Source organism: Dermacentor albipictus, unplaced genomic scaffold, assembly GCF_038994185.2.
Source record: "Dermacentor albipictus isolate Rhodes 1998 colony unplaced genomic scaffold, USDA_Dalb.pri_finalv2 scaffold_21, whole genome shotgun sequence".
NCBI lineage: Eukaryota > Metazoa > Arthropoda > Arachnida > Ixodida > Ixodidae > Dermacentor > Dermacentor albipictus.
This window is the reverse complement of record NW_027225575.1, coordinates 793,117-818,469: the sequence shown is the minus strand read 5'-3', so window position 1 is coordinate 818,469 and position 25,353 is coordinate 793,117. Positions and strand designations below refer to the sequence as shown.

General features: G+C 46.2%; 1 protein-coding gene across 11 annotated transcripts in view; it reads right to left on the bottom strand.

The window, feature by feature from the left end:
• LOC139052300 (protein transport protein Sec16B-like) overlaps positions 1-25,353 on the bottom strand; it is a 492,173-nt gene that overhangs the window by 202,170 nt on the left and 264,650 nt on the right. For all 11 annotated transcript variants that reach the window (XR_011509833.1, XM_070529379.1, XM_070529385.1 and 8 more), the window contains 2 exons: positions 19,376-19,555; positions 16,512-16,629 (listed from right to left, as the gene is read on the bottom strand). Coding sequence is in view for 10 of the 11 variants with exons in the window: in XM_070529379.1 (XP_070385480.1) it covers positions 16,512-16,629; positions 19,376-19,555 (298 nt within the window). In the remaining variant the exon portion in view is untranslated. The remainder of the gene's footprint in view (positions 1-16,511; positions 16,630-19,375; positions 19,556-25,353) is intronic.

Here is a 25,353-nt window from a genome sequence, read left to right as displayed (position 1 = left end):
TTCATAAATGCACTCCTCAATCCACTACCCATTCTGCGACAAGTGGGAATCGAGGAGTGAATCAAACATGCAACTTCCTCAGTGTGGTGAAGGCATCACTAGTGGCACACAGTGATGTGCACAATGACCAGCAGCCCTGGGTGACGCACACAATACACATATCTGCAGCTAGTAAAAATATTTGCCTTGCTTGCATGGAAAGAGAATAGTACATGGGTCAATTATACAATGGAAGCTTGTTGATATGATCTTCATGGGAACTGAAAATAAAACTTATCAGAAACTCGTATTACTTAAAGCAAGCTACAAAAGCGTATAAAAACAGGTGTACTCAGTGACAAACTCAATAAAGGTTCGTGTGGAGTGATACTGCTCTGCATAACACATTATGCGGAGCAGCCTCACTTAATACCACACGAGCCGCAGCCAACACACTTTTATTCAGCAATGTTGAAATAGCCCGTCAGTTTGCACAGTACTCCCATTCTTTTAAATGTCTGTACAAATGTTGTTCTGGAAGTAATAAAAAACACTGTTGCAGCAGCACTTCACCGCCAGTGGCGTGCACCTTCAGTGGGACTAGGAGCTTAACACGTTGTTTGTGGGTCATTGGAATGCTACTTAAGCTAGTACACTGGAATATAAAGCTAAGGGCTTTATAAATACCAGTAAAAGCCCACTACTGTTGTCGTATTATCCGATTTCAAAGGAAAACGCGATCGCAATAACCGCACGAAAATACATTACTCCTGCGAGATGTTGGCTGGGAAAATAAAATGCTCCATCCTCCAGTAAATCCAGAAAGACATATGCAGAATGGCATCAACAAGATTCTACTGTGTGTAGGTTCTATTCACAAAAACTAAAAAAATTCTGCTATTATTACTGGTGATTGTATTTGTATTCATTACGGGTGTGCAAATGCCAAATAGTAGATTTTGAATCTAATATCAGAAAATTTATCCGGAAGTTTTCTGCTTGTAAATTTTTTGAAAGAAAACAGTGTTGTACATGCTCAGGACTCGACCAGCATTGTATAACAAGAATGTTGCAAGCTATCAGTAACTCAGGTACCTGGAAAATGCCTTTTTTAACAAAACAATGTCTGTTGAATAGAATCAAAGGCATTTTTCCCAATCTTAAGCTGAAGAAGTTGTGAAGTTATGTGTACTGAATATCATATAAGATTTTCAATTTAAAAGTGGGCTTGTGTTTTGTGGCAATCCTTCATTGCATAGAAATCTTTCTTTTCCTGTTTTCTCCGAAAATACAGAAGGGTTTTCCTAACTTTACAGGCAGATGGGTTTCGTGTATTATCAGCTCATTAAGGCCAATGTGTGCGAGACACAAAAGTGTGAACCGTGCCCAAGGTGTCATCACTTCATGCGTAGCCATTGTTGGTGCTGCACAGGTCCACCGCAGCCAGCGCAAAGAATAGGTCCCTTTTCATTATTGGGTTCCATGTCATTTGCCACCTGTTAAAGCCTCTGAAATCTGAAGGGCCAGGGCAAACTTGTGGAATGCCCCCTCACCTGCAGCCCCTTCAATACAGCAGCATAAACAACAGTGTTGCCATACTTCATTGGCCCATGTCGCTAAACTGAAACAAAATGTCACTAAATTTCTGGTAAATTTTAAAATTAAATTATGGGGTTCTACGTGCCAAAACCACTGTCTGATTATGAGGCACGCTGTAGTGGAGGACTCCGGAAATTTTAACCACCTGGGGTTCTTTAATGTGCACCTAAATCTAAGTACATGGGTGTTTTCGCATTTAGCCACCATCGAAATGCAGCCGCCGCGATCAGGATTCGATCCCGCGACCTCGTGCTCAGCAGCCCACCATAGCCACTGAGCAACTACACTGCTAAATTTTGCTTCATATTTCCTAAATATAATGCTAAAATTGTAGAGTGAATTTTAGATAATGTAGGCACACTGGAAAACTATAACATATGCTAACACTGCGCAAGTCAACTACTGAAGAGTTTCACATTTGTGTAGTCATGCAGGTGAGGAATAAACAGCAAATTAAACAGCAGGGCGTCGAGGGCTTTGAATTTACTTACCGTATTTACTAGAATCTAAACCAGCCCCGATTCCAAGCCGACCCCCGAAAAAAAAAAAAAAAAACTCGAATGTAAGCTGAACAAAAAAGTGAGGACAGCGTTCACAAAATAAAAACAACATTTATTTATTATGAACATGCCAAGCTCACTTTATGTCATCACTGCTGCTAGCCTCTTATGCTTTAGGTGCACACAAGCTCGTGTCTGCGCGCCCATGCATGCGCAGAGAATGCGGCACGGCTTATACGCGCCAAAATGTGGTGCGATCTCGGTGAACAGCTTCTCTCTGTTATCTTCCTTATCGCTGCGACCTCCTTGTCGCACTACGCACAAAAAGTGTCTCCCATTGCCCTCTCCAACGGCGGACGTTTTTCTCATCGATGCTAAAATCTCGCCCGGCTTGAATGTTTGACAATACCTCTGCAGCTAGCGAAACTTTTCATTCGTGGCATCGCCTGTTTGGTGCCATTACGATAACGCCACGCTGCACGCCGATATGCATGGAGGAAGGAAAAAGATAGGAAGGAGCATTACGTCATGCAGCCAGCCTTTGCAAGTGAACGCTCCGTGAAGCCACAGTGGTGGCCCAACACGTCACCTCTTCCGTCGAGATTAGTACGCTCTAGTCGAGATCACGGAGGAAATTCTAGTTTTGCCGAGACGTTTGGTTACCGGCATCCTTCCTCTATGGTTACCGGGCTTTTATCTGGTGAGGCCTCAGCTGGCAGCTGCTCGCTGCTCAAATGGAGGGCTCCGTGGCTGCTCCGCCTGTATCTCTGGTCCCGTTTTTCTCTGGAAGCTTGTTTCACTTTGGTCGTTTCCTGCAAGGCATGTGTTCCGCACTTTGGGCGATTTGTGAGAGGTTTACACTGCAACGGCAGCGCATTTAGGCTGCAGGTATACTTTGGCCGAACAGAGCGCTGTGAGCGATAATAAGCGATATGTATTCGTCACATTTTTGACCGAGACCTTGCCCGTGTGTACTTTGCCCTGTTATGCCAGCTCTATTGATTAGCATTGTCGCTGGACCAGTGGCATTATACGCATGAGGGTTCGCATGCACGGGATTGATTGCATTGCGGGAGCGGAGTCATCCTTGCAGGCGAAACGTGGTGGAGCTTATTGCCTCAGACGACGCTGACTCCTGCAAGAAACGGTGGGTTGCATTTGCTACGTACGTGCTATACTGTTCTCTCATGAAACGCGGTGCGCTGTCAATTTATATGCTCTCAAGAAAAGCAGCAACTACTACAAACGGTGCTTGATCCAGCTTTACGAGTTTGAGACCCATATACGTACGGCCGGGTCATGCGGCCTCCGCTATGTTCCCAAGCAGTGAGCCTGCTTCGAACACTGCGTAGTGCAAACACAAGCACGTGGTAGGCCACCGGACGCATACGATCTTATTACGAAAAATTATGGGGTTTTACAAGTCAAAATCCCAATCTCATTATGAGGCATGTCGGAATAATTTGGGCCAACCTGTGTTCTTTAACGTGCACCTAAATCTAAGTACACGGCTGATTTCGCATTTCGCCCCCATCTAAATGCAGCCGCTGAGGTTGGGATTCAATCTCTCAATCTTGTGCTCAATAGCAGCCCAACACCATAGCCACTATTGGATCTGGAGGACAATCCCACCGCTGTCCACCAGTTATTGGATCTTGCCATTGAGTGCGGGAGTTGGCTGACGTTGAGGAGGATTTTAAGATGAAAACTGGAGGTTTATTTACATTATTTACAGCAAAAATACAAAGAAATTAAAGTAATAATGTCGTTGATGGCTGGCAGCCAATCAGACGCTGCGGCCTGTGGCAAGAAGCCCGAAAGAGATGAATGAAGGAATGCTTCTCTCTGCTCCGTTTCTGACTTTTAACCCCTTCGGTGTCTCGGGGTCACGTCATTTACGGCCAATCGTCAAGCCCGCTCAGGTGTTCGTCATTTTCCTTTAATGGTAGGCGCCCGTGCAAGTGCACTCCCATTCGGCTCAGGGGGTTGCTTCATGGGCTCCACTGTCTGAGGGATGGCGTGCCACCGGTATTGCCTTCCTGGTCTGCAACTGCTGTCACAATCGGCAGTATTTGATTCATCGGACGATCCTACGGCTGTCAAGCTGATGTAGGAGTTGTCGGACTACCTCGCCGCTGCCACCATTTGAAAAAGTCGAAGGTCGTAGAGATGAACTCGGTGAACAGGATTTATTTACATATTAACATATTTTAAGGCAAGACATACATCGGCAGTCTAGCGCGACTCCCATATGGAGCCAGCAAGATTAACATTCAGCAAACAGCATTCGAGCACACAGCTCATTACTACATTTTCAGCATAACAACGAGCACTCAGCTCCCAACGACGAGCACGACACGAGCACGCTCTAGCAGCCGGCAAACGCTGCTTATAAGCTCTTTGCTTGACGTCATTGTTCGGCGTGGACGGAGCACGAGTGGTCGGGAATGTTCATCCAATCATTGTAAACTTGCCGCCGCCCCGCAGTATGGCCTACACACACTAATGCACACAAGTTCGAGCCCACACACAAAGGCTCCGGAGTCGACATCAGAGGGCTTTGTAGAACTGTGCTCCGTCCCGGGTGGCGCCGCGGCGTACCACATTCCAGAGCTGACCGCGCGCCACGTGGCTGCCGGTCATGCGCAGCTCTCGGAAGGCGCCTCGTCTGGGGGGCTTGGAACACGTGCAGCGGGCTGAAAGCTGGCACGTTGCCACCCCGTACGGCCATCCCTAACAGCAGATGGTGTGGCTCCAAGGGCTTCACGGTGACTTACAGCCGACACTGCCTTGGTGTTGCATCCCCGTCTGAAAGCGCTCAGCTGGAGGAGACGGGTTATTTTCAAACAAGCTTTTCATAGCTGCAAAGCAGCTTTGCTCGGGACCAGGGTCAACTACCTGGAACCGTGCCAGGCTCCCGTCGCACTTTCGGGAAGAGTCAAGCAGTGGGACAATAGCTCCATGTGCAGCGCACATGGAGCTATTGGAGGTCGCCAACTTGTCTGCATGTGCAACGCCTCGGGTTGGGGTTGCCCACTTGTCTGACAGGTCCGGGAACGTGTTAGATGCACTTCTGCACACCTTAATTGGGTGCGACAGCGATTCGATGTGATCTGGTGAACTCGAAGGATGCCAGGAAAAGGGTCCATATCTAACACCACTAAGCAACCATGGCGGGTAAAACATTATATGTATCGGCGAACGAAAGAGAAAGGTGCACTCCAACTCGTAAACTAAACTTCACTTTATCCCTCACACGAGATCTGACCAGTTTACAAAACAGTTTTTAGCCTCCCTTTATAAGTGAAGTATATGCATGCCTAGTTTCTGAAATGACAACAGACATTACTATGCAATTTACTGCAACACGAACCGCAGCGCACACTTACGCAAAAGCAGTCAGCAGTGTAGCAATGCCGCGCACCTCTCGGAGAGGCCTGCAAACATTTGCCTTCAACTTCTGACACGCTTGAGAGCCTTTCTCTCTGATGCGGCTCGCCGAACAGACATGCATAGCGCAACACCGCGATTCGATGCCACAATCCAGAAACTTGAGCGCGGCATTAAGCGAAAGTGGCGCGGCGGAAGCCTTTGCTGCTTTTTTTTTAAGAGTTTGAGATGGTTTCGAATGTATATAAAAAATAGAAGAAAAAAAGCAATCCACCGGGAGTACTAAAAGCTACCGCGCGCTCTGTTTTTACCACATATTGGGCTAGCACATAGGCTTCAATCGCATTGTGGCAGGCTCCCTCCTGTTATTTTCGTCCTCTCCTTTTTTTTTATTACCGACATGGCAACATAGAAAGCAAGACATTTTAACAATACACAACAGTCACGATAAAATTCTCTGCCATCGGTTGGCGGTCACGGGGCTAAAAACGCTTGAAATTCGCAAGCTCAGTCATCACACTGAGCCATGGTTTTTCTTTTTGCAAATTATACATTTCTTTATTATAACAAATGCTTTCAATGAAGTATTCTCTAACAGGCCAGGCATTTATTTCGGCATGTCTCACGGCCATTCTAGTTTTCCATTAGCTATGTAAGGATACCAGCATGAACATGTCATACGGTACTTTGTCTTCATTTAGAGTAGGCAAGAAACGAATCCCATATGGCGTAATCGGCAAATCCTTCTTTAGCGTTCTCTGTAAAATGTCCCAATGGAACACAGCATCCCAGCAGTCAAGAAATATGTGTTCGACTGTTTCGGGTTTCCGGCATAGTAAACAGTTGATGCTCCAAGGCGCAGAAAGTCCTTTTTCCTCTAGCTATGGTTTCACAGGTAAAGTACTAGTGTGGAGCTGGAAAAAGAAGGACTTTACCGATGGGCATACTGGCATTCGTTTTACTCTTTTTAGAATGTCCTTTTCAGGTCCAATGGAGAACATTGAGCGATACAATGGCACCGGCAAAATTGTGCCTATCGGGTCCTTATACAAGTGCTTTCGTGGTACCCTACTTAAGTATTCCATGGAGAACCTCCATGCAGATTCATGGAGGAAGGTGTCACAATCTGCCCGGGTTCGTGAATGAGGGAGGGCTCGAGGCACAACCCGTTAGGTGCTCCGCAGCGTGGTGGTGATGAACGATGACTGAACGCCGAGCAGCTGTACTCACCGGTGTTTATTGGTGCGGTGACCAATGTTGCCTACCGAGCCTGACAGACCACCAAGCCTGGCGGGCCAACGAAGATTATGCCCGAAGGGGCGTCACATGCTTGTTACACCCGAAGCAGCGGTCAACAAGTTGGCAACAAAGGGCAGTACCTGCGGTCGCTGTGGTGGCGCCCACTCCCCCTTACAGTGCCAGTTCTCTCAAGCACAATGCTTCACGTGTGGGAAAACTGGGCACCTGGCTTGGGTATGCCGAAGGGGGAGGACGAACGGTGGACAGCAGCAGCAGCCTGGCGGGCCAGCGAAGATTATGCCCGAGGGGGCGTCACATACTTGTTACAGAAGGGAAATGTAGTAGAGGCCCCGGCCAGCAAGGACGTGTTGCAGAAAGTGTGGCGGAAGTCACATGCCGTTTTTCACAAAGGAGCACTGGGACTGGCAACATTACTAGACTGCCAAACCTTACCAGTCCCCAATGTTACTACTAGTAAAGCTGGGGACTGGTACCCCAAACATCCATGTTGCCGTCACAAAGGCGCTCCTGAAGCTCTTGCTGCTGCTGTCGGCCTCTGAAAAGTGAGATAAGATTTTTCGGCCGGTGTCTTTCTCGCAGCACATTCTGTTCGCGAGACTTTGGAACGTGGTGTGTAAGCCTGAAAGTTGTGTTTTGGGTCTATGAGTGAGGGTATCAGCCAGCAACACAGACAATCAAGTATTTATGGCGCGGGTCATCGTCGTCTTCCTCAAGGTGCCACGGAAAAGCACAGGGGCACGGCGGCTGCTTCACTAAAACTGTTACGGAAGCTTCGCTGGCTTTTTTTCATACGCCCATCAAGAGCACACACTTCCAGGGGCTTGAAGCAATGCAAGTTCAAAGCTCGCGCTTATTTGTTCAGGCGAGCTGACTGTAGGCGCAAAGGCAGATGGCACATGAACATGGCTACATTTCCAGCTTCAAAAAAGTGATGTCAGGGCCTCTTCTGGGGCAGAATCTTATAACGGTTCGAAAGGGGAACCGTTCACTTGGCCTCACCTGATTGGTCAAAATTTTGCTTGCGTCAGAGGCCGTCAGAGACAGCGGAGCGCACCGCACAAGTGAGTGTGTAAACCCTCTCCCTCAAAGGCGAGTCAGCGACGATGGCTTTGGACGCTCCCATCGGTCGAAAGTTTGACGGCCGTTTTCCCTCACCTAGGGATGGATATAGGGAGGACAGAGTGTTTATAAGCAGCCATTGTCGGCTCTTTGGGGTGCATTCTCGTTCAGTCATGCTAGACTGATGAATTGTAACGACGTTCTCATGTAGATACTGTAAATAAATCCCATATTCCTCATTCTCGATGAGAACAAGTCTCTTCCTTCAACGTTTTCGGCGTGGATGAGTTGGACGACAACATGGGCCAGCTACCATCTATTTCATGCCCGACCCCAAACATTACACCTGGCTGACAGTGGTGAGACGGACTTTGCAACGTGGTGCTGTGTCAGAGGTGAGTGCTTGGTTCTTGCTTTGACTCTCAAGGCTTCGTTTTGTAGGTTGTTCTGTTTAGAACAGTAGGGAAGCTGGATTGTTGATTGTTAGCTAGGTTGTGTTTACCTAGGTATGTTTGCGAGCAGGACCAAGGCAGTAAAGCAGCAATCATGGAGTTAAGGACACTGCTGAGAGACGAGTTGTTGATTGTTGTTAAGGAACTGGACCTAGAGGTACACAAGGAAATGCTAAAATCGGAATCACTGAAGCTAATTTCCGAACAGGCCAGTAAAGAGGTCATTGAAATTAGGTTGGAACTTCTTTGGAAAAGAGAGAAACGGGACAGAGAGAGAGCAGAACGGGAAAGAGAAGAACTGGACAGAGAGAGAGGACCGCGAGAAAGATTGCGAGTTAAGAAAAATGCAACTTGAACTTGAAAGCAAATGTTTGGAGTTGTCTCAAGGAAGTGAAGGGGCTCTGGAACGATCAAGTGAGGCAGAATCATACCGCATGGACAGGCTGTTAAAGCCATTTGAGGTCGGAACGACATAGGCTTGTTCCTAGGAAATTTTGAAGGGCTTGCGAGAAGATGAACTTCGGTCCGAGTACATGGCCACAGTAGTTGCAGTCTATGTTGCCGGGTGAGGCTGCGGAAGTTATCGCCAGACTCAGTGCACAAGATGCATGTGATTATGTGAAAGTTAAGGCTAGTCTCCTGAAGAAAATACCGCCTTTCAGCCGAAGCTTTTCGGCAGAGGTTTAGAAGGACAGGCAAGAAGGATAGCGAGGGCTATCCGGAGTTTGCATATGCCTTAAACGCCAACCTAGTTGAGTGGCAAAAAGCATGGAAGTGTACGAGAGCAGAGACATGATCATTGAATGCATGTGTCTGGAGCAGTTTTACAAAACCATCCCCCAAGGTGTGAAACTGTGGGTGCAAGACAGAGGGAATGTAAACACTGTGGAAAGGGCAGCTGAATTAGCCGAAGAGTACGCAACGCATAGAAAGTTGAACGCCAAGGACGGAAATTGGGACGGTCAAAATGGACCGCGGAAACTATTTCCGTTTAAAAGGGGTTCGCAGATTAGACAACCAGAGCCTGTAGACGTGGAGGAAAAGCCCTCAGAAAAGAGCGAGGAGAAATCAAACGGAGAAACTGTACAAAAAGAGCAGAAAAGAAAATTCTAAGCTTTCAGACCGATCTACTGCTATAAGTGCCACACACCGGGACATATCGCTGTAAACTGTGGCAAGCCCAGCGTAGTTTCCTCCTACGTGGATCAAAAAGACGAGAATATGGAACTTTTATGTCCACATCTTCACGACCTGCAAGTTAATGGCAAACCATGCCGAGTGCTAAGAGACAGTGCCGTAACGATGGACATTGTCCATCCGTCTTACGTGATGGTAGATGACTTCACCGGAGAAGTAGCATGGATCAAACTGGTTGTAGAAGAACACAGCGTGTGTCTGCCCATGGCCAAAGTCAAAATCAGTGGACCGTTCAGGGAGCTAGTGACCGAGGCTGCAGTTTCCAAATTTTTGTCGCTGCAGTACCCGTACATTTTTTCGAATCGGTCGGATCAGTTGCTGTGTGACAAAGGGCTTAAACTGGGAGAGGGCGTAGTACAAACGTTGACACGAGACCAAGCTCGTAAAATTGCGTCACTTTTGGCTAGAAATGCACAAGCTGCTCCAGTGGAAGCAGCAAAAGAGACAACTGATAACCAAATCCAAGCTAGGCTCGAGGGACGAAAAAACGGTTGAGGAAAGCCTGCCAGCCGACCAGCTCAATGAGAGCGTATCACTAGAGTGTCCAAGTTCAAGCCTGCGGGAAGAGCAAGCAGATGAAATCGCAAGCGAGACAGGGTCGTTACTATCACCGGCCTCAAAGTAATTTGATCAGTTCTTACGTGTGGACAGAGAGGCACTGGCAGCCAAGCAAAAGAATGATGACAGCTTAGCTAAATTGCATCACACAGCTAAAGAAGGCATTGCTAGGCACAACGTGATGATACATGAGAGAGGAGGATTGTTGTATCCGCACTACAGAGACCGAAAGGGTAGGATTTTAAATCAGTCGTACATAGCAAGTATAGGGAGGTCCTTTTGTGTCTCTGTCATGGAAATGGGTGGTCCGGCCACCTAGGCATAAACAAATCAAAGGAAAGATTGCTTATGGAATACTACTGGTCAGGCTGTTTCGAAGACGTAGAAAACTTTGTAAGATCATGCGACGCCTGCCAGCGCTCAGGTAAACCAGGAGAAACAAGGAAAGCTTCACTAAATGTAGTGCCCTTAATAACAGAACCTCTCAGACTACTTGTGATAGACACGGTAGGGCCTCTACCAAAAATAAAGTCCGGTTACAGGTACTTGTTTACCATGCTGTGTCCGGCTACAAAGTTTCCAGAAGCAATCCCTCTGAAAGAGCTCAGCTCCACCGAAGTAGTAGACGCGCTTTTGACAGTATTCGCACGAGTTGGGTTTTCAGCCAAAATTCAGGCGGATCAAGGGTCAGTATTCCCCAGCGCACTGACTTCCACATTCTTACAAAAGTGCGGGGTAAAGTTGGTACACAGTTCTGTCTATCACCCTCACTCAAATAGTGTAGAGAGGTGGCATTGAGTGCTTAAGCAAGTTTTGCGGGCGCTATGTTACGAGCACAACGATGACTGGGAGAATCGTCTTCCGCCCAATTTGTTTGTTTTGCGAATGGTTCCTCATCAGGCTACACGGTTCTTGCCAGCAGAACTAGTGTATGGGAGGACACAACGTTTCCCACTGAGGTTAAGAAATATGTGGGACGAAAAAGGGGAGAGTCCAACAATGGTAGAATACGTGCTAAATCTGCTGGAACAGCTAAGTGCAACCCAAGAACTAGTCAAAAAGAACATGGGAGCAGCTCAATAGAATGCCAAATTCTATTATGACAAGAATGCGAGGCTTCGTGCATTTAATGCCGGAGACCAGGTAATGATCCTCAAACCTTCAACAAAGAACAAACTTGAAGTTCACTGGGACGGGCCCGTTAAAGTGTTGCACAATCTTTCAAATACTAACTATGCTCTGAAAATGCCCGGTCGCAGGAAGAAGGTGAGGATATATCACTGCAATTTGATGAAGCCGTATATAGAGCGGAGCGGAGTCGTTAACTATACCATTAAAGAGCAAGATGACACTAGTACCAAGTTTAAGGAGTATAAAGGCGACCTTCAACTCTGAAACCGGCCTAGAAGAAGTAGTAAAACATTCGGTAAACTCGCGCGCTCTAAGACCCAAGTAGCTAGATGAGCTAAAAGGGGTGTTAGGGGAATATCTCGACAGATTCAGCGATCGGCCAGGTAGAACCGAACTAATAACGCATGAAAACATCAACCAAACCCGTAAGATCAAAGCTTTACAGGGTGTCTCCAAGACAGAGAGAGATTATGGAGGCAAAGATACAACGCATGCTAGAGTTGGAAGTTATTGAGCCCACTGAGAGTGACTACACGTCACCGCTAATACTGGTAGAAACCCCTAACAAGGACCCTCGTCCATGTGTTGACTACAGGAAGTAGTCAACTAGGGATCAGCTGTACCCGATACCCAACATTGAGGAAAGAATTGAAAGGGTTAGCGCTGCTAAATACATTTCAACTATAGATCTCGTGTAGTGGCAAGTTCCCTTTTCAGAAAGTGCCAGCCGTTATGCCGCATTCATCCCACCTGGAGATACTTTTCGGCCTCTCGCATTCAGCTTCCGGCTGAAGAACGCGCCGCTTAGCTTCTATAAATTAATGGATATTGTCATAAAAGACTTGCAGAAGTTCGCCTTGCCATACCTTGATAATGTAGGAATTTTTTTCGGACAGCTGTGAACAACACGTATCTCACCTCAAACAGGTGTTCTCATGATTGAGGGAAGCCGGCTTAACGATGAAAGCAGAAACATGTAGGTTTGGCTGTTCGCAGATTACTTATCTGGGCCATATTGTTGGCCAGGGCACGAGGCAGCCGGCAGAGCTGAAAATAGCTACGAATGGAGATTTTGCTCAGCTGCGCACGAAAACAGACATTTCTTCATTTTTGAGACTTGTGGGTTACTATCAACGGTACATTCCGAATTACTCGCAAATAACAAGTCCTTTAACGGACGCCCTCCAAAAGGGAGCACCGAATAGCGTTAACTGGGATAAGGACAAAGAGAACGCTTCCCAAAGTTTGTACACGCTATTGGTTTCTCGCCCTGTGCTTCGCGCGCCAGACTATACAAAAAGGAATTCATAGTTCAGTGCGACGCAAGTGACAGAGGTATGGCCGTGGTACTCAGTCAGGTCGGCGACGATAATGAGGAACATCCTATCCTCTATGCCAGCCGAAGCCTACAGCGCTTCAGAGAAGGAATGTGCTTGTTTGGTTTGGGCAGCCCAGAAGTTGTCGTGTTACTTGTACGGAGCGAAGTTCATCTTCGAGGCCGACCACTGTCCTCTGACATGGCTCAATCAAATGTCACACAAAAATGGCCGCTTGCTCCAATGGAGCCTAACTCTCCTCTCCAATAGTACAACTTCTCCGTAAGATATAAGAAGGGAAAGTTGCATAGCAATGTGGATGGCTTGAGCAGGCTAATTTGAATTCTGTGTTTAAGGATCCTTCCTAAATTTTGGGGTTGTTATTGTTAATCCTGTTAAGCTAAGAAGATCCCCTCTCATTTAGCAGGTCTCCCTCTATGATTGCTCAATTTGTCAGCATGAAATTCCTTCAAACATTGGCATAGCGAAATGCCACATTTTTTTTTCTGCAATGTTTTCTTCGAAGCCTAGCGGGTCTAAAGTGACATCCAAGATACGTCATCTCGGCGCAGAGCCGTGTTGTGGGGTTTGCTTTGCAGTTGCCTGTCTTTGCTGGATGTTTTGGGGCGGTGTCATCATTTCACAGCTGGTCACTGCAAGCCAAGGCACCCCCCGACCCCCCAAGCCCTTTGCCACCAGTCATTCTCTTGCTGCCTAGCGGTTATCAGCACTGGCCAGGCGAGATTTTCCGGGACATGGAAGAGCTCTTACATTCGACCTGCGGAGGCTGGCGGTGGATCTTTGTGGAAACGACAGTCCCCAACCGAACGGTGCCACCATGTCTACCGCGGTGACTAGCTTTGGAAACAACAATGCGCTGAGTCAACAGGACATCGGCGCCACCGTGGCTGCGGCGGCGGAGCACGTATTGTTAGTGTGTATGCTGACACCCTCATGGTCTGTTTGGAGCAGGGGAGCTCTGGGAAGATGTTTAGCAGTGCCGTCTCACACAGCTTGGAAGTCGTCAGTCAATGGACAGACGCGGCAGCCATTGTCTGTGGCATCGACTTTGGGATAAAGAGGCGCCTGCTCGGGGCAGCACCGTGTCTGCGAGAACCCTCTCACCTTGGTGTAGTCAGTGCAACCTGTGCGGAAGTGAGTGCGCAAACCCTTCCCCTCAAAGGCAGGACGGCTACGATAACTTTGGACGCTCCATTTGGTCGAACGGCCGTTTTTCCTCACCTAGGGATCTAGGGAGAACAGGGTGTTTATAAGCAGCCGTGGTGCGGCTGCTGAGAGTGCATTTCTCTTTCCGTCATGCTAGACTAATGAACTGTAACTTTCTCATGTACATACCGTAAATAAATTTCATATTCCTCGTTCTCAATGAGAAGCAGTCCTTCCTTTCAACAACGTCCTCAGCTTAGATGAGTTGGAGGACGGCATGGGCCAGCTACCATCTATTTCATACCCGACCCCAACCATTACACCCTGTATACCCGCGTAATGAGTGCACTTTCCCTAATATACCGAAGCAAAGTTGGGGGTGCTATCAATATGCAGGGTAAATTTCGTGAAGACATATTCAAAACAGCAAAAACTCAAAAGCAAGATGGTCATGATTTGGAACATGCATAAGATAACTTATCTTTGTAGCAAAAAATACATGTACACCATTTGCACACCGTAACTTTACTCCACATCGGAACCACCAGACCTGCCATTCAGGTTGCTGGCTACTTAATCCACATCGTGATTCCACCATAGAATAAAGAACCAACGCGTCAGCCATGCAGATTCGATGTGGGGTAGGCCAATTGCACACGGCGAAACTGAATGCGCGCTTCGAACAGTGATCTCCAATCGTGCCCCAGCTCATCCTCTCAGCTGCCTCCAGCAGTGTGCCGTTATTGCGGGCATCACATTGAAGCGCGCACCTGCTTTGACAAGCATGCTATATGCATCTCAGAAATGTGTCATGTAGCAATCAGGTTCCTCTATTATGCTCCTTTCTGGACACGCAGCACCAGTGCCTGCAAACACTGAGAATTGTTCCCTCGTTTGCCACACACTCAGTCACACATACTCAGTAACACAAACTGACGAGAGGTTCACAGAAGAGCAACACGTACCATTGGTGTTGGCATGAAAGGCGTTCATTGATAAGCAGTACAAACCAATTGCATTTCTGGCACAGCCTGCTAAAGCGTCGGGTAATTGTTCTTGAACTCGTGTCATGTGCGTTTGATTCTGCCCATCATGAGAGAAATTTAAACGTTTTTTTTTTGTCATTTTAAAGCGTCACATTTCCAGTGGCATATACCTAGTTACCTATGCTAGCATCAAAGAGATTTACTGAAGAGCGGCACACACCCAATGGCACATACCCAGTAACCCAAGTTGGCATCAAAGAGGCTCAATGGAGACTAGCACAGACCGAGTGGCACATACCAAGTGCTCCAAGTCAGAATGAAAGTGTTTCCTGGAACAGTGGTGCCTACCCAGTCCTATGTCTACAGTGACCCATGTTGGCGTGAAAGAGGTTCATCGAAGAGTGGCACATACACAGTGACCAAGGTTGGTACGATGGTTGGTTTCGAAACCAGTTACCTCAGCACAGCAGCCCGATGTGCTTCCCACTCGACCACTGTCTACCCAGTGACCCAGGTAGGTAGGAAAACAATTAGATACAAGTACACAAAAAACATACATACATAGATCGTACATACACAGACTGACAGACAGATAGACAGCCCCCAGAAAGTGCATGAGGTACCCAAAGAATGCTAATGTGTAAAAAAAGGAGGGGTCAGTGGCAGCTGTGGGCATGTGGTGGTTGCCTAGGTGATGAGAATCCTTTGCTCGGCTGCTTATCACAGTGTGTGCTATGCACTGAACTAACACATCTTCAGTTTGTGTGCGCCCATCGCGATGCGCATTGACGTGAAGTGTAGATATCGTCTGCATGATCAAAGCAGAAAGCTGGGCTAGTTGGTGTATCATCATCATCGCTCGTCCAGTCGTCTTCTCTGTCTTTGTCCCTGCTATATTGCGCTAGTCTTTTGAATAATGATCGTCTGCATGACCTGGACTGCGGTCAATTTAAGCGGTGCACCACAAACTTATTTCGGAGCTTTTAAGCTTGATGTCCATATGTGAGCATCCACCAATCTTACAAGATTGTGTACTGTACATACAAACTAAGTAGTTGTGTCGAAGTAGCCGCCGGCTGATTACCCAAGAAACCAAACTCTGCTTCACATGCGCTGCTGTTAGTTCAGCCTGATGATGTGTTCGCATCCCCAATGTTTATGTAATAATGGCATGCTGCCCGCCTCCCCCCCCCCCCCCATCTAAGCCTAACTAGTGTGCCTAGTCTGTAGTCTGCAACTAAAGCTGCGGTTTGGTGCCGAGTCAATTAAATGCATCGCATTAGCTGTACAGCAGTTGGAAAGCAGAGGAACCACCTTGATAATGAAGGTGAGGGCACAGGTGACACCGGCAAAACTCAAACTTGGTTCGCGGTCACCATATTTCCACCAGTCACTCCATCCGTACACCACCCAAAATTTTGGTCGCCGTTCTACCATAGTTCTGTGGAGTTGGTGGCAGGGCGGCAGAGAATTCCGAATAATCGAGCAGGTCTGAAAAATTGGTGACTGACTTACTTTTCTCCAGGTTTCTTTTCTTCTTTAACTTAGTCTGCATCATGCAAAGACTGCGGGTCCTTGGACATTAACCTTTCAACGTTTGTAAATTTAAACGGACGCAAACATCCCAGTTGCATGCTTTGATTCTCAGATGCACGTGGCTGCTTGGCCTACATGTTTGCACATGTTTAACCTTTGAAAAATGTTTTATTTATAGTGCAGTACCGCTTAGAGCGGATATTTGCGCCACCAGCGACATATACTATAAGTGGTCTATGCTGCAGCCTATTTACCTAGTAAAAGGATTTTTTGAAGTTACAAAATTTTACATACCCCAATATTTGATAGAGTTACATGTACTCAGAGTTATGCAAAAGATAAAAGTCTCAAATTTGCACTTATAGACTTCGCCACACTCACCAAGCACATCGCCTAAGGTGGTGATGCTCCGAGCATCCACTTCTGGGCGTGACGATGGGTTGGACAAGATCATGGCTAAATGGGGCCGCCAGTCACCCCACTTTTCATCCGCTATGCACTGCACACATGCATGCATACACTTACTTCACTTGGGGCGCACAGTCCCCGAAGACATTATGCAAATGAAGGATGCACACATTACGAGAAAAAATATGAGAGCTCTGAACTTGAAAATACAAGCACTTGGGAGTCGAATTTGGTAAGCTGAAATATCTACCATCTAACATCCACTGTGGTCTGTACCATCTGTCCAACCAAGAAATTCAAATGTATCCAAAAAGATCATGGTTATATTGAGCCTGGTTTTACACTGACAATATTAAGTGAACGACAGGTCATGGACGTACGTAGCACAATATAACCATGAACGTTCACCAACTAGCCCCCTTCATTGCTTTACTAAATCCAAAAAGAGTTGAATTCGATGGCTCTTCAATGATGCAGGTACATACCTTATACATTCTTGTATAAGGGCAGCATTTTTTTTTTTATACATCTGAGGCTGTATTTCTTAGGTGTGCCCCATACACAGTAAAACGTAAACAAATTTGTATATGCTTTGAAAAAGTGACAAGCTTGTCGTCATGTGCAACAACCTTGGGAAGCCTTTCTTTTAGCTTTATTTACTGCCCCATTTGTCACCCCTGGCAGACAGGCACTAACAGGTAGCAGCTGGAATTTGGTTCATCACAAGAGTGCTGTTACAAAAATAAGTCATACTCAAACGCTGGCTTTGATGTCGTGCCACATGCAAGGTTGCAGAATGAAAAAAGTACCAGGGTTTTCACAGAAAATGTGAACATAGTGTTAGTCAATAGCACTCGTAGAACTTCCAGCTGGCACATTAGCAACAAAAATTAACTGCACAATTTCAAAGTACATAAGAAGTGTGCAGGCCTTGGGTAATAGCCAAAATAGTATGCATACGTTGCACAAATGCATGCGCACAGCTCTACAGGACAAGCTATGTGGCGTCAGTACACAAATTTCACTGGTCCTTAGTGAACGACTGCAGAAACAACCAAAGAGGAGACCGATATGCCATGCAAGATGCCACCGTGCTGATATCACTCTATTCAAAGGTGAAGCAGACTTTGGACACTGGCTTGGACGTCACGTCACGCTGCCCATAAGGTTGCACAGCAAAAAAAAGAAAACTCCCTTGGCTTTACTTTTAACACAGATCATGTGGGAACGCTCGACTCTCTCATGCCCCCTGATGTCTGGAATCTGGCTTTCCCGCATAGCACTTAATGCATCAGAAGTCGTTGTAGTTGCACAGTAGTACGAGAGATGGCACAAGTATTCCACTGCGAGCGCCACCTCCTGGCGTGCGTACACAGGTGCAAAAGGAACTTGCTTCCATATCTGGCTTGGAAATGGCATCCCGCATGGCCGTCTGAAGCCTGCCGGCACACTTTGCGGGACCACTGGGATCGATGAACATGATCGTTCGAACACTGCTCCACTCACACGACTGCATCCGCAAGCGACTTAGGTGTTGGTCTTTTGGCAGAGGTGAACATGTTAATATCCTTGCGTGATGAGTTGGGCTTCCTCGATTCGTCATTGCTCATAGACATGTTTCATTGGTTGTAATTCAGCTAACTGGATTATCGCGTAGAAGGTGCAATAAATGCCCTCTTGGTTTGTTTCTACTATTATGTTGTCGTTCCTTTGTTCCAAGAGCACGCCTGAGGCCCCACAAACATGAATCGAATGTTGCCACCGAACAACTACATACTTTAATGGCAGCGCGGGAGCGACAACATACTGACGAAGTACAAGCTCTCCGATATGTGGCGCTCACACACGATGGCATGCAGCAAGCTGTCTACAAAAGATGACACAGACAAAAAGTATGACAGCACAAACTGCGGGGCACAGGGAAACTAATTTTGTGATGATGCCAATGCTGAAGTCAACGAGCTCACTGAAAAAAGATTATCAACTGCAATTACAACAGAAGAGGAGACCAAAATGCATCTGTAATCACATCTACACTGTTCAGAGATAGCGCCATGCAGCTGTGGCTGACAAAGTGTGTGCATTAGAAAAACGGGGCGCGGCCAAACATTATTTTTCTTAAATATTTACAACCAAATTTAGATGTGTGGCTGTTACACAATACACAGTATTAACATGTTTCTAGTATATTAGTACACCACTAGCACAAAATACGAGTCATCAGCTGGAATAAAAAGAGAGAAAAAAAAGGAAATGCGGCATTGAACATGCAAAGGCCCCCAGAAAGCCTGGCAGTCATAAACAAGACTATTCACCTACTCCTACATGCCTAGACAAAAAGCTACTGCTTCTCTTAAACACCATGCTTATAAAACTTCTAAAGAAGACCGCACAATTATTGCCACCATACACACTTGAACAGCCACAGGCATACACAGTCATCTACAAAAGTTCAAGACACAGGCTCCACGGCAAACGTGAATCTCTGCCCTGTTCAGCCATGGCGCTTCTAATTTATAGGATTACTGTGTAGGTCGCACAAGCTACTACTACACATTGGAACTTTGAATTCAAGGCTATATGGTCAGACGTTGTGGGAATTCAGCTTTTTTACAAATTCCATGCCCCATAAACTTTTACAGCCAACTGGGTATGCTTCTCTCTCTCTCTCCATATTTGCAAGAATCACAACAAGACATGCTTTGATACTGCAATATAAACTACGAAGGTTTACACTCGGAGTGTAGCCCTTTGTTGAGCCCACATGCCTTTTTTTCGCACTCTAGCCTAGAGAGTGCTGCCCCGTGGGTGCTGCTTAGCGAATGCTTGCTACTCACAGTGACGGCAGCAGGCTGCCGACCAGACAGATGCTGATACAGGGTCTGCAGCGGGTCATTGATGGCCAGGGCATTGGTGAAACGAGTCATGATGCTTGCATACGTCCTAGCGTCCATCTTCGAAGCAAGCGACAGGGCGTGGCCCCACAGGCCACACTTCACTGCCCATTCCAGTGCATCCTTTTCAGAGGCAGAAGGGAAAACAATGCCATTTTCTTAATACAATGCTTTGGTCTCAGTGCAGCTACAGTCAAAGAGCACTACAATGTGATGCAATAATATTGGAGCAATAAGAAACTTTGGTTCATTGATTAATCAATTCATAGGGTTTAACATTTCAAAGCAACAGTAGGACTGTGAGGGATGCTGCAGTGAAGGGCTCTGGAATAATTTTGACAACAGGGGTCCTTTAATCTTTTCAGGATCGATTTTTTTTGCCATATGCGACCACGCAGGGTCGATTTTTTTTATTGCAGATTTAAATTCTTCAGAGAGACCTGTTTTAAAAAAAAATTTACCATAAATTTCTAGGGTGACCGTAAAGTGAGAAAAAATATTTTGCGTTGGTATATATGTGCTGTTTTTCATAACAAAACCAAAAAAACGAAATAAACTTATAAGAATTAAAATTTGATGATGCATTGTTATATGCATAGTTCCAGGCTTAGAAAATGTGCACACGAGAATATTTTGCAACTCTCAAATGTTTCTGCTCTTACACTAGTCCATAGCATAATCGAACTACTTGGTGAGCACACTCAAGAAAACTGTGTGGTTGTGTGCCTGTCAAAAAAGCAAAAGATGTGACAAACTTCCGCTAATCTTATCTTATCACCAACTAGAGCTGATTAGTTTTCGAGAGTATCCAAAAAAAAAAAAAGGAAACACAAGTGCAGTGGCATCCTTGGCATATGTGCACCCCTGTGAGCAATAAACGAGCGAGTAACAGGTGGTCACCCTTTGAGTGTTTAATAACGAGATAGCCATCAGTTTTGTGAGCACAAGCCGAAACTGCCCGCAGAATAAAACTCAAGCTAACTGCCGCCAACCTGCGCGTGCACCAATGTGTGAGCGGTAGTACATAGACTCACCGGAGCAAACAAACTAGCTCTAAAACAAACCATGCAACGAAAACAGAGAGAGGGAGGTGCGAGAAAAAAAATTATCTGTATTCCCACATCGTGGCAGCACATGCCTGGAAAGAAAAATTAGGAAGTTGGCGCACTTTTTAAATGTACAGACGGCACCGTAAAAGCTGGTAAGGGCTATAGGCCTATAGTTATTGGGGGAGTTTGGTGGTTTTCCATGTTTCAAAAATGGAACGATAATAGCTTTCTTTCATGCTTTGGGTATCTTCCCCGATATCCAAACTTTGTTAAAAAAAATTTTAAAGCGCTTTTACGGCATGTTTGGAGAGATGGCCTAGCATTTGGTAATGTATTTTATCAAGGCCAGGTGCAGTTTGTTTACCAGCAGACAGTACTCTGTGGATTTCTTGAACTTTAATTAAAGTATTGTATGGTTCATTTCTGCTGCTATTTATCGGTAGTCTTTGTTTCTCAGCTGTATTTTTGAATTTTAGAAGTGACTCTGTATAGTGCGATGAACTGGAAGCTACCGAGAAATATTCACCCAATATGTCTGCCTGTTCTTCTATGCTTGTCTGTATACCGGGGGGCTGTAAGAAATGGAACTGTGAATGGGGAATAGCTGTTATTTAGCTTTCATACCTTCTCCCACATTTGTTTTGATGTGGTTGAACTGTTTATAGAGGACACTAACTTTGCCATGAATACTTTTTAGCTTTGCGGCGGATATATCGAGCTTTCGTTCTCACATTTTTAAAACTTACAATTTTTTTTACCGTTGGATAGCTGCGAAATATTTCCCAAGCTTTGTTTTGTTCTTTTTTCGCTTCTCGACATTTTGATGTATACCAAATTTTGTGATATTGATTTACTACTCCAGAGGACTGAGGTATAGCCAGGTGTGCAGCGTCAATAATACAGTTTGTGAACGCTTCATTTAGTTCGTCTATGCTGAGATTATTTGACACTACATTTTCTAGGCAGGCTTTATCTTGAAACAGGGCCCAGTCGGCAAAATGGAGCTTCCACCGTCGTGGTTTTGTTGGGATTACTTCCGGTAAGAATTTTAAGCTGATCAGTACAGGTAGGTGATCACTTCCATATGGGTTGTCTAGCACATCCCATTTTAATTCAGTGGAAACAAACCTTGTGGCACTCCTGAAGGCACCTCTGTCACCCTGGAATAAGCTCTGTTAAAAGACACAAACTGAGATCGATCGGAAAGAAAACTAGACATCCAGCTGAGAATACAGCGATTATTAAGGATGGCATCAAGCTTATACACCAATTTCGAATGAATCACTGTATCAAATGCCTTTGAAAAGTCAACGAAGATTGCGTCAATTTGGTTTCCCGTGTCGAGGTTAATACAAATGTCATGTGTAAATTCACTTAGCTGTGTTAATGTGCTGAACCCACGTCTGAAGCCGTGCTAGACATTAGTTAGTAATTTATGTGACTCAAGGTATTCCATAATGTGTTTGTAAATGCTTATATGCTCTAACATTTTACACAAATGAGAGGTTATAGAAATTGGTCTTTAAGTAGATAAGACGTGTTTGTCACCGATCTTGAATAAAGAAAGAACTTGAGCCATTTTCCAGGATGAGGGTACTGTAGAGGATGCGAGGACTCGCAAAATGTGACACTGAGGTAGCAACAGGTCCGTAATGTTGTACCATACCAAAAACAAGTTGGGAATGCCATTGGCCCAGCAGACTTCTTAATATCGAGTTTCAATATTAAGTTCAACACACCTTCTTCGGAAATGTTAATGTCATTGATGGGTACGACACTATGAGCAATGGTGTCTGGTTGGATGACGTTGTTGTTACGAGTGAAAACGGACTGGAAATACTTATTAAATACATTTGATATATGAAATGGATCATTGGTGGAAACATCAACTTTAACGGGGGGTAACGCAGCTATTGCTGCCTTAACATTGGATCTTGTACTCTCCAGTGACTGGTGCAGCATGGCCTTAGTCACTTTTGTGCCATTAAACTCGTATTAACTATTTTTGCTAGTTTACTGGTTATTGGCAGTGTTCTTCCTGGGCATCTTTCATGCGCAAGTCCATTTGATGTGGTTCCTTGTTTGTCAAGAAAGGGAGAGGTGTCTCTCATAGGAACAGGTACCTGAGAGATAGTGATACACCTTATTTCATTTCTCTTTTGCGTGTTTACCCATTATTATGACGAACGGTAGGCATTATTCACAATTGTACTAGTAAAGGTACCCCCCCTCCCCCCTCTATTGCATAGAAAAGTTACCTTGGGTTGGGCCTTCCCCGAAAAAACAAAGAAACAAAAACATAAAACAATAACGTGGGTGCATGCCTGAGTAGTTGCTTTGTTTGTAAGTGGCTCGGAAGAGGACGACTTCCATGGCTTTGACTAAACACCATCATGTAAACTATCAGTAGCATATTAATAGAATAAATACTTCTGAAAAGCGTTGTCTAGACATTGGAAGGCGCTTGCATGCATGCAAGCACTGCCTACCGCGGGATACGTGCACAAACAGTGACCGCCCCAAGCATGTATTTTTGTAACACTTCCTCGTGAGCTGATCCTCAACAAGTTTTTAAATTACTTACTAAATGAACAGGTGCATCTTATACACCCATGCTACTTATATAAGCTTTCTCGTTTCTTTTTCCCCGGGAAACTGCTGTTTTAAGGGTGGTGCGACTTGTACAAAAGTGCTAGTTATAGATCGGAAAATACGGTAGCCACTGGAAGGCAGGAAAATTGTTTCGGATACGTGTGTCCAGCATGCATTTCGGTGCTTTGTATACCCTTGAACTAAGAAGGCTTCTCGAGCATCTGTCTTTGGGTTTCCAGTTTCCTGTGGACCATTGTATCATGCCAACACTGCTGGCTGTGACCTGGTTCGAAGATGATGCCACATATGTTGCTGTACTTCGGCCTACGTTCGTGGATGTGCTGCATAGCATCGACAACATTCGGAGATACATCTGTCTGGGTGTCTACCAACCGGGAAATCTCGGGGATATTGAGTAGTCTGGAAACACTCAGGGAAAACTCAAGGAAATTGTGGTTCTCTCAGGGAAAATTAGCTGTAAATTTGTTGAACAGGAACAAAAGTGGAGGAATTGCGAGTTGCCAGTGTAGGTAGATGCAACGGCACCACGTACCCGATAGAATGTCTCTGAAAACGTATCTGAAATTTTGGACGCAAGAACCCGCCGCCATCACATTTTGCGGGCTTTTCGCCGTGACGGCAGGTCCGAAACGGCATTAATCAAAGCCACCACTGCCGCCATATTGATTACCTCGCCGCCTCCAACTGGCGCCCTCGCACGCAGATCCACCGGCAGCCGTAGCCACCACTGTAGCAATGCTGGGCCTAGCTGCTTCGACGTTCGCTGTTAAGCTTCTTGCCATTGGGTGGTGTGTTCAGGGTGTCTACCAACCGGGAAAACCGGGGATTCTCAGGGATTTTGAGTAGTCAAGGAAAACTCCGGAAATTTGTGCTTCTATCGGGGAAAATTAGCTGTAATTTTATTGAAAGGGAACCCGAAGTCGCGGTAACGCTGTCCTGAGTAACCGAAGTCGCGGTAATGCTGTCCCGAGTAACGGAGAGGAATCGTAACGAATTGTCTTTGACGCCGTGTAGTCGGCTGGAGGAGTTGCCAGAGTACAGTCAACGAGCGACTTTCCGGACGCCAGGTAATTTGGAACCCTTTGCCGTCCGATTTTCCGGACTTATTGTCGTGACCGCAGGTCCGAAACGGCATTAATAAAAGCCCCTCTCCCTTTCTGGACAAACAAGGAACCACATCAAATGGACTCACGCAAGAAAGATGCCCAGGAAGAACACTGCCAATAACAAGTAAACTAGCAAAAATAGTTAATACGAGTTTAATGGCACAAAAGGGCCATGCTGCACCAGTCACTGGACAGTACAAGATCCAATGTTAAGGCAGCAATAGCTGCGTTTCCCCACCCTAAAGATGATGTTTCCACCAATAATCCATTTCATATATCAAATGTATTGTGGGCATTTATAAGCTATACATTCTCATCTGTACATGATCATCATCATGTGGGGTTCATATGGGGTTCTCCTTCATCACCTGTGGGGCTCGCTCTTGTGCGATCCGTGCTTTGGGCGTGGTCGGTTCGCCGCATCTCCGACGCGTAATAAACGCCATGATAACTGCTGCATCACAAGTGGTGGAGTGTGCTTTACGGTCCTCCGTCCTCTGACTCCCTGCTGAACCTCCTGGAGCTTCGATCAGGTCGCCGATTGTGCCAGCTGTCCACCAGTATGTCGCAGGACGAGCCAACGGGCACTTCTACTTTAACCATCTCGGCCTCAGCTACCCCAGCCTCTCCGTATTGGATTATCAGTGGGCACTAGCGTGATCCCCTTCTGTTTGCTGGACTTTGCGGTGAAGACGTCGAGGATTGGTTGGACGACTACGACCGAGTGAGTTCGGCTAACCGTTGGGACGATGCGTCCAAGCTACGTCACGTTGCCTTTTATCTCACAGGAGTAGCGAAGACTTGGTTTTTCAACCATGGGGTTGATTTCACGAACTGGAGTGCTTTCAAACAGCAGCTCCGCCAAATCTTCGGCACACCGGCTGTTCATTCCGCCCTCGCAAAAAAGACGCTCGACACTCGAAAGCAACAACTCGGGGAATCTTATACCTCGTACATCGAGGATGTGCTTGCTCGTTGTCGACGCGTGAACACGCCCATAACCGAATCAGACAGGGTTCGCCATATCCTCAAAGGCATCGGCGCGGTCGCTTTCAATGTCTCAGCCATCAAGAACCCCGCTACCGTCACTGATATCGTCGCTACCTGCCAGCACCTCGACGAACTCGAATCAGTACGGTTGCAGCCAGACACC